This window comes from Calidris pugnax, unplaced genomic scaffold (assembly GCF_001431845.1).
Source record: "Calidris pugnax isolate Ruff unplaced genomic scaffold, ASM143184v1 scaffold155, whole genome shotgun sequence".
NCBI lineage: Eukaryota > Metazoa > Chordata > Aves > Charadriiformes > Scolopacidae > Calidris > Calidris pugnax.
In genome coordinates this window covers 966,343-975,189 of record NW_015090886.1, presented here as the reverse complement: position 1 = coordinate 975,189, position 8,847 = coordinate 966,343, and the positions used below count along the sequence as shown (strand labels likewise).

At 63.3% G+C, this 8,847-nt stretch overlaps 1 protein-coding gene across 1 annotated transcript in view; it reads left to right on the top strand.

Annotated features, from left to right (window-relative positions):
• The window catches only part of ADCY6 (adenylate cyclase 6), an 18,084-nt gene extending 9,466 nt beyond the window's left edge, over positions 1-8,618 (top strand). The window contains exons 7-24 of the mRNA XM_014947454.1: positions 645-792; positions 1,082-1,107; positions 1,201-1,348; positions 1,774-1,871; positions 1,953-2,040; positions 2,116-2,232; positions 2,647-2,805; positions 3,514-3,689; positions 3,776-3,805; positions 4,357-4,486; positions 4,590-4,934; positions 5,203-5,403; positions 5,508-5,786; positions 6,471-6,626; positions 6,731-7,009; positions 7,635-7,719; positions 8,160-8,284; positions 8,373-8,618. Of these exons, the coding sequence (XP_014802940.1) occupies positions 645-792; positions 1,082-1,107; positions 1,201-1,348; positions 1,774-1,871; positions 1,953-2,040; positions 2,116-2,232; positions 2,647-2,805; positions 3,514-3,689; positions 3,776-3,805; positions 4,357-4,486; positions 4,590-4,934; positions 5,203-5,403; positions 5,508-5,786; positions 6,471-6,626; positions 6,731-7,009; positions 7,635-7,719; positions 8,160-8,284; positions 8,373-8,501 (2,719 nt within the window). The 3' untranslated portion in view covers positions 8,502-8,618. The remainder of the gene's footprint in view (positions 1-644; positions 793-1,081; positions 1,108-1,200; positions 1,349-1,773; positions 1,872-1,952; positions 2,041-2,115; positions 2,233-2,646; positions 2,806-3,513; positions 3,690-3,775; positions 3,806-4,356; positions 4,487-4,589; positions 4,935-5,202; positions 5,404-5,507; positions 5,787-6,470; positions 6,627-6,730; positions 7,010-7,634; positions 7,720-8,159; positions 8,285-8,372) is intronic.
• The last annotated feature ends 229 nt before the right edge of the window (positions 8,619-8,847 follow it).

Sequence of the window (8,847 nt, the reverse complement as noted above, 5' to 3'; positions counted from 1 at the left end):
GGGCGGGGGGGGTGTCAGACACAGAGCAGCAGTGGTATCGGCTGCTCACTGCCTTTCCGTGGCTGCCATGGGCTTCCCCTGCCCCGACCGCAGCCCTCGCCTGCTTCCTCCTGCCTGCCACAGCCCCCCATCTCCCCCCATCCTCACCAGCCCTCGGGGCTCCCCCCTATCATCACCAGCCCTTGGGGACCCCCAGGTGTACCCCCATCCCTCAGCACCCCTTGGGGATCTTCTCCATCCTCTCCAGGCCTTGGGGACCCCCAGGAGTCTCCCATCCTCACCAGTGTCAGACATCCCTCCTGCCCCCAGACCTCTTCCTCCTCCCTTTGCAGACCCTTGAGACCCCCCCATCCTTCCCAGGCTTGGGGAACCCTTGGGAACCCACCCCATCCTGGTTACTCCTGGGACTCTGTCCCCCATCCTCAATGACCCTGGGGGATGCCTCATGTCCTTGTCATCTATGCGGGTCCCCCCTCTCCACACTAGTGTCCCTGACACCCCCCCACCTCCCTTGTGTCTCCCCAGGGCATCGATGACTCCAGCAAGGACAAGTAAGTGTCCCCATGCCAGGGGGTGTCACAGCCAGCCTCTCCCTGGGGCAGAGCCAGTGGCCTGAAGGGGTCCTGACCCACCTGTGCCCCCAGCCGCAGTGCCCAGGAGGCCCTCAACCCCGAGGATGAGGTGGATGAGTTCCTGAGCCGGGCCATCGACGCCCGCAGCATTGACCAGCTCCGTAAGGACCACGTCAAGAAGTTCCTGCTCACCTTCCAGACACCCGAGCTGGAGAAGAAGGTGGGGGTGTCTCCATCCCAGCCCTGCAGTTCCCTCCAACCCCTGAAGTCCCTTCTGTCCTGACCCCATCAGTGCCTCTGTTCCTCTCATCTCACATCAATCTCCTGGGGTCCTCTCCATCCCTTCTATCTCTTGGGACTTCTCTGTCCTGGTCTCATGGTCTCCTCCATTCCAGCCCCTGCGGTCACCCCTACCTTCTTCATCCCAGCCATGGGTCAACTCTGACTCCTCTAATCTGTGGGATCTCCTCTGTCCCGCTCAATACCCCACCTCCCTTGTGTCTCCCCAGGGCATCGATGACTCCAGCAAGGACAAGTAAGTGTCCCCATGCCAGGGGGTGTCACAGCCAGCCTCTCCCTGGGGCAGAGCCAGTGGCCTGAAGGGGTCCTGACCCACCTGTGCCCCCAGCCGCAGTGCCCAGGAGGCCCTCAACCCTGAGGATGAGGTGGACGAGTTCCTGAGCCGGGCCATCGACGCCCGCAGCATTGACCAGCTCCGTAAGGACCACGTCAAGAAGTTCCTGCTCACCTTCCAGACACCCGAGCTGGAGAAGAAGGTGGGGGTGTCTCCGTCCCAGCCCTGCAGTCCCCTCCAACCCCTGAAGTCCCTTCTGTCCTGACCCCATCAGTGCCTCTGTTCCTCTCATCTCACCTCCATCTCCTGGGGTCCTCTCCATCCCCTTTCTGTCTCTTGGGACTTCTCTGTCCTGGCCTCATGGTCTCCTCCATTCCAGCCCCTGTGGTCACCCCTACCTTCTTCATCCCAGCCATGGGTCAACTCTGACTCCTCTAATCTGTGGGATCTCCTCTGTCCCGCTCAATGGTGCCCTCTGTCCTGGCCCCTCCATCCTCACCACCTCTGTCCCCCTGCGTCCCATCCCCTCTGTCCCTCAGGAGTGTCCTCCATCCCATCCTATCTTCCCCACCCCTCTGGGGTCCTCTCTGTCCCCTTCCATCCAGCTTACTCTTCTCCTCCCTGCAGTACTCCAAGAAGGTGGACGACCGCTTCGCTGGCTACGTGGCCTGCACCCTCCTCGTCTTCTGCTTCATCTGCTGCCTCCAGATCGTGGTGTTCCCCCAGTGAGTGCTGTACCCCCCAGCTAAACCCTGGTTCCCAGCCCCCCACCCCCTCCTGGCACTTATGGCCACCTCTCTCCCCAGCTCCCCGCTGATGCTCGGCGTCTACATTGGCATCTTCATCCTCCTTGCCACCATCCTCTTTGTCTGCGCTGTCTACTCCTGCATCACGGTGAGTACAGGGCTGGTGGGTGGGGGTACGTGGCGGGGGCTTGCCCCTGCGTGACGGGGTCCTTTCCACCCGCAGCTCTTCCCTGCTGCCCTGCAGCGGCTCTCGCGGAAGATTGTCCAGTCCCGCGCCCACAGCACCGTCATTGGGGTCTTCACCATCCTCCTCGTCTTCATCGCCGCCTTCGTCAACATGGTAGGGGCGTGGGGTCGGCAGGCGTGGGGGAGGCTGTGGGGCACCAACGCACCGTCATTGGGGTCTTCACCATCCTCCTTGTCTTCATCGCCGCCTTCGTGAACATGGTAGGGGCGTGGGGTCGGCAGACGTGGGGGAGGCTGTGGGGCACCAGCTCATAAGAGATTCCACTCAAATATGAGGAGAAACTTCTTTCTGGTGAGGGTGCCAGAGCCCTGGAACAGGCTGCCCAGGGAGGTTGTGGAGTCCCCTTCCTTGGAGATTTTCAAGACCCGCCTGGATGCAGTCCTGAGTAACATGCTCTAGCTCTGGGCAATCCTGCTTCAGCAGGGGAGTTGGACTAGATGATCTCTATGGTCCCTTCCAACTCTAAAATTCAGTGAAATTCAGTGAAATCCCTCTCTCCCCTCCCAGTTTGCTTGCAGCCGGGTGGCCCTGCGGGACTGTGCCGCCCGCGAGCTCAACGTCACCCCCGAGGCTGTGGGACCCTGCCAGCTCCGGGCCCTCAACTTCTCCCTGGGGACCCCAGCAGGCCCCTGCCACCATGATGGGCTAGCCTGTGACTTCCCCGAGGTGAGTGGCCGTGGGACACCTGCTCCCTCACGGGCTCTGCATGGGTACAGGGCACTGGGATGGGGTCCTACGTGGGTGCCAGCATGGGTTCCTGCCAGTGCAGGGTCCTCCTCAGGTGCTGGCACAAGGTCCCTGAGGATGTAAGATGCTGGCAGGGTGTCCCCATGGGTGCTGCGTCCCCCAGGGTGTTGGAATGGGGTCCCACAGACGCAGGGTGCTGGTATAGGTCACTGTGGGTGCAAAGTCCTGCATGGGCACTGATGCAGGGTTCTGGCACAGGGTCCCTGCAGGTACAGTGTCCCCGACGATGCTGGCATGGGGTCCCTGAAGGTACAAGGGTGCCAGTGCAGGGTCCCTGCAAGCACAATATCCCCCAGGATGCCGGCACAGCATCCTCAAGGACACAGGGTGCTGGCACGGGGTCTCTGCAGGTGCCATGTCCCCAGGGGTGCTGGCACAGGGTCCCCAGGGGTAAAGGGTGCTGCAGGTGTAGTGTCCTTAAGATACAGGGTGCTGGCACAGGGTGCCCACAGATACAGGGCACTGGCACAGGTCCCTACGGGTGCAAGATCCTTCATGGGAGCTGGCACAGAGCCCCTGAGGGTGCTGGTAGGGAGTGCCCGTGGGTGCAGGGTCCCCGTGGGTATGGTGTGCCATCAGGGGTTCCTCCCAGGGATCCGGTGCATCCCCGCCGTGTCTCTCCTGCAGTACTTCAACTACAGCGTGGTGCTGAGCCTGCTGGCCTGCTCCGTCTTCCTGCACATCAGCAGCATCGGCAAGCTGCTGCTCATGGTGGCCATCGAGGCCACCTACCTGGTGCTGGTGGAGGGGCCCCAGGCCGCCCTCTTCGACAACGCCGACCTGCTGGTGGTGGCCAATGCCCTGTGAGTGCCCGGTGTCCCTCCCCTGGGGGTTCCCATCCTGGGGGCCACATCCCCACCCCGCTAACCCCTGGCTCCTCTCCCCCCAGGCCCTCCTTCAATGTGACCCAGGGTGAATGGTGAGTGGGGAGCTGGGACCAGCAGGGTAAGGGTGGGCAGCAGCAGGAGGGTCCCTTGGGGGTCTGTGCTGTGAGGGTGGTGCAGCTCTGGGGGCTGGGTGCAGCCTTGGGGTCCCTGGGGTGGGTGCAGCCTTGGGGTCCTTTGGGTGGATGCACCTTCTGGCGTTGGGCAGAGGTTTGAGGTCCCTGGAGTAGGTGCATCTCCGGGGATACCTTAGGTTGGGTCCTTTGGGTGGGTGCACCTTCTGGGGTTGGGCAGAGGTTTGAGGTCCCTGGAGTAGGTGCATCTCCGGGGATACCTTAGGTTGGGTCCTTTGGGTGGGTGCACCTTCTGGGGTCTGGGTCCAGGTTTGGGGTCCCCGGAGTAGGTGCATCTCGAGGGATACCTTAGGCTGGGTCCTTTGGGTGGATGCATCTTCTGGGGTTTGGGGTCCAGGTTTGGGGTCCCCGGAGTAGGTGCATCTTATGGGGTGGGTGCAGTCATGGGGTCCCTGGGGTGGGCACGGACTGCGTCCGGCACCCCAGCTCAAGCGGATGGGGGCTGCCCGTAGCCCAGCAGAGGGGAAGGTGGCCCTGCGATACGTCACCCCCGTCATCCTGGCTGTCTTCGCGCTGGCCCTGTACCTGCACGCGCAGCAGGTGGAGTCCACCGCCCGCCTCGACTTCCTCTGGAAGCTGCAGGTAGGACCGGGGATGAGGGGCCGGGACCGTTCTCCGTCTCCGCACCCCGGGGCGGACGCGGGGCCCCCCCGTCGCAGCTCCCACATGGCGCTATGCGACGCAGGCGACGGGGGAGAAGGAGGAGATGGAGGAGCTGCAGGCCTACAACCGGCGGCTGCTGCACAACATCCTGCCCAAGGACGTGGCGGCACATTTCCTGGCACGGGAGCGGCGCAATGACGAGCTCTACTACCAGTCCTGCGAGTGCGTGGCCGTCATGTTCGCCTCCATCAGCAACTTCTCTGAGTTCTACGTTGAGCTGGAGGCCAACAACGAGGGCGTCGAGTGCCTGCGGCTGCTCAACGAGATCATCGCCGACTTCGACGAGGTGCTGGAGGGCAGAGTGGGATGTGATGGGCTGGATTGTGGGGATGGGGTGCGTGGGGTGCTGGAGAGGCCATGGGGCTCAGTACGTGGGGAGACCGGAGGATGGGATGCCTGGGGATGAAGCGACCAGGGATGGGGCTCATGGGGTGCTGCAGAGGCCATGGAGCAGCATTCATGGAGCCATGGGATGGGGTGCAGGAGATGGGGTGCAAGGGGCCCCAGAGAGGCTATGGAGCAGTGTTTGTGGGGTGCGTGCACAAGGATGGGGTGCAGGGTGCAAGAACATGGGGTGCACAGGATGGTGGAGAGGCCGTGGAGTGGAGTAGGTGCATCTTATGGGGTGGGTGCAGTCATGGGGTCCCTGGGGTGGGCACGGACTGCGTCCGGCACCCCAGCTCAAGCGGATGGGGGCTGCCCGTAGCCCAGCAGAGGGGAAGGTGGCCCTGCGATACGTCACCCCCGTCATCCTGGCTGTCTTCGCGCTGGCCCTGTACCTGCACGCGCAGCAGGTGGAGTCCACCGCCCGCCTCGACTTCCTCTGGAAGCTGCAGGTAGGACCGGGGATGAGGGGCCGGGACCGTTCTCCGTCTCCGCACCCCGGGGGCGGACGCGGGGCCCCCCCGTCGCAGCTCCCACATGGCGCTATGCGACGCAGGCGACGGGGGAGAAGGAGGAGATGGAGGAGCTGCAGGCCTACAACCGGCGGCTGCTGCACAACATCCTGCCCAAGGACGTGGCGGCACATTTCCTGGCACGGGAGCGGCGCAATGACGAGCTCTACTACCAGTCCTGCGAGTGCGTGGCCGTCATGTTCGCCTCCATCAGCAACTTCTCCGAGTTCTACGTTGAGCTGGAGGCCAACAACGAGGGCGTCGAGTGCCTGCGGCTGCTCAACGAGATCATCGCCGACTTCGACGAGGTGCTGGAGGGCAGAGTGGGATGTGATGGGATGGGGTGCAGGAGATGGGGTGCAAGGGGCCCCAGAGAGGTTACGGAGCACTGTCCGTGAGGTGCGTGCACAAGGATGGGGTGCGGGGTGCAAGAACATGGGGTGCACAGGATGCTGGAGAGGCTGTGGAGCAGCATTCATGGAGCCATGGGATGGATTGTATGGTGATGGGATGCAGGAGATGGGGTGTGTGGGGCCGTAGAGAGTCTGTGGAACAGCGTGCTTGGGGTGCACAGGGACAGAGTGCAAGAACATGGGGTACACAGGATGCTGGAGGGGCCACGGAGTACTGCGTGTGAGGACAGGGTGCCAGGGGATGGGGTACTGGAGGGGCCATGGAGCAGCATGCATGGAGCCATGGGATGGGGTGCAAGGGGCCCCAGAGAGGCTATGGAGCACTGTTTGTGGGGGTGCAGGAGATGGGGTGCAAGGGGCCCCAGAAAGGCTATGGAGCAGTGTTTGTGGGGTGCGTGCACAAGGATGGGGTGCAGGGTGCAAGAACATGGGGTGCACAGGGTGGTGGGGGGATACCTTAGGTTGGGTCCTTTGGGTGGATGCATCTTCTGGGGTCTGGGTCCAGGTTTGGGGTCCCTGGAGTAGGTGCATCTTATGGGGTGGGTGCAGTCATGGGGTCCCTGGGGTGGGCACGGACTGCGTCCGGCACCCCAGCTCAAGCGGATGGGGGCTGCCCGTAGCCCAGCAGAGGGGAAGGTGGCCCTGCGATACGTCACCCCCGTCATCCTGGCTGTCTTCGCGCTGGCCCTGTACCTGCACGCGCAGCAGGTGGAGTCCACCGCCCGCCTCGACTTCCTCTGGAAGCTGCAGGTAGGACCGGGGATGAGGGGCCGGGACCGTTCTCCGTCTCCGCACCCCGGGGGCGGACGCGGGGCCCCCCCGTCGCAGCTCCCACATGGCGCTATGCGACGCAGGCGACGGGGGAGAAGGAGGAGATGGAGGAGCTGCAGGCCTACAACCGGCGGCTGCTGCACAACATCCTGCCCAAGGACGTGGCGGCACATTTCCTGGCACGGGAGCGGCGCAATGACGAGCTCTACTACCAGTCCTGCGAGTGCGTGGCCGTCATGTTCGCCTCCATCAGCAACTTCTCTGAGTTCTACGTTGAGCTGGAGGCCAACAACGAGGGCGTCGAGTGCCTGCGGCTGCTCAACGAGATCATCGCCGACTTCGACGAGGTGCTGGAGGGCAGAGTGGGATGTGATGGGCTGGATTGTGGGGATGGGGTGCGTGGGGTGCTGGAGAGGCCATGGGGCTCAGTACGTGGGGAGACCGGAGGATGGGATGCCTGGGGATGAAGCGACCAGGGATGGGGCTCATGGGGTGCTGCAGAGGCCATGGAGCAGCATTCATGGAGCCATGGGATGGATTGTATGGTGATGGGATGCAGGAGATGGGGTGTGTGGGGCCGTAGAGAGTCTGTGGAACAGCGTGCTTGGGGTGCACAGGGACAGAGTGCAAGAACATGGGGTACACAGGATGCTGGAGGGGCCACGGAGTACTGCGTGTGAGGACAGGGTGCCAGGGGATGGGGTACTGGAGGGGCCATGGAGCAGCATGCATGGAGCCATGGGATGGGGTGCAAGGGGCCCCAGAAAGGCTATGGAGCAGTGTTTGTGGGGTGCGTGCACAAGGATGGGGTGCAGGGTGCAAGAACATGGGGTGCACAGGGTGGTGGAGAGGCTGTGGAGCAGCCTCTCCTGCGCAGGAATAGGGAGACCATTGGGATGAGGTGCAGGAAGATGGGCCACACAGGGGGACCTGGAGAGAGGTGTTGGGGTGGGGGTGATGCCACACACATCCCCACAACCCCCCCAGATCATCAGCGAGCAGAAATACCGCCAGCTGGAGAAGATCAAGACGATCGGCAGCACCTACATGGCGGCCTTTGCACACCCCTTTAGCCCTTGCACACACAAGCCCTCACACACCCCTCTGCACACACAAACCCTTTGCCCACACCCCCCTTACCACTTGCACACCCCTTTGGCACATGCAAGCCCTTTGCACACCCCCTCCCCTTCCTGCCCCCCCTTAGTCCTTGCACACTCCTTTACATACCCCTTCCCTTTTGCACACGCAGCTCTCATGCACCCCTTTGCACAGGGGCTGTTGCACACCCCTTTAGCCCTTGAACATCCAGGCCTTCGTACATGCCCCTTTGCACGCCCCTTTCCCATCACGCACCCTTTTACTCGTGCAAACCCTTGTGCCCATCACCTCTCCTTTGCCCCCTCCCCCTCTGTGCCCCTCTTTTCCCCCCTCCCCTCCGTACCCTCGTCCCCCGTGGCAGCGGAGGGGGCTGTGACACTGTGTGTGTGTGTGTGTGTGTCCCTCCTCCAGGCCTGAACATGGGCCCGGTGGTGGCAGGAGTGATCGGGGCGCGCAAGCCGCAGTACGACATCTGGGGCAACACCGTCAACGTCTCCAGCCGCATGGACAGCACCGGGGTCCCCGACCGCATCCAGGTCAGCCGGGGACGGGGAAAGGTGGGGGGACAGGGCCTCCTCCTCCCCCCCAAGGACTCCTTCTCACCCCCGTGTCCCCCTCCACCAGGTGACAACGGACCTGTACCAGGTGCTGGCGGCCAAGGGTTACGTGCTGGAGTGCCGGGGGCTGGTCAAGGTCAAGGGGAAGGGGGAGATGACCACCTACTTCCTCAACGCTGGCCCCGGGGGGAGTTAGGGACGGTGCCCCCCCAGCCTGCCTTGGGGTCAGGCAAAAAAAAAAAAGGAAAAATCCCCAAATATATTTAAAAAAAAAGGAAAGAAAAAAAAAAAAGAGGAAAAAGGGAAAAGTGGACACAAGGGAGGTGGCTGGGGGGGGTGTGTGGGTACCCTGCCCCCCACCCCCAGAGCTGGGGGGTGTTTCCCAGCCCCACACCAGGGTGTTTGTGGGGGGGTGGTGGTGGTGGGGGAGGGGGTGTTGGGGTGCAGCCCCCCCCCACTTTGCTGAAATCCCCCATGTGCCAAAGAGCGGAGATGGGCCCCCCCCCAGGGAAGGGGCTGGGGCCGGGGGGGGGGGGGGGGGG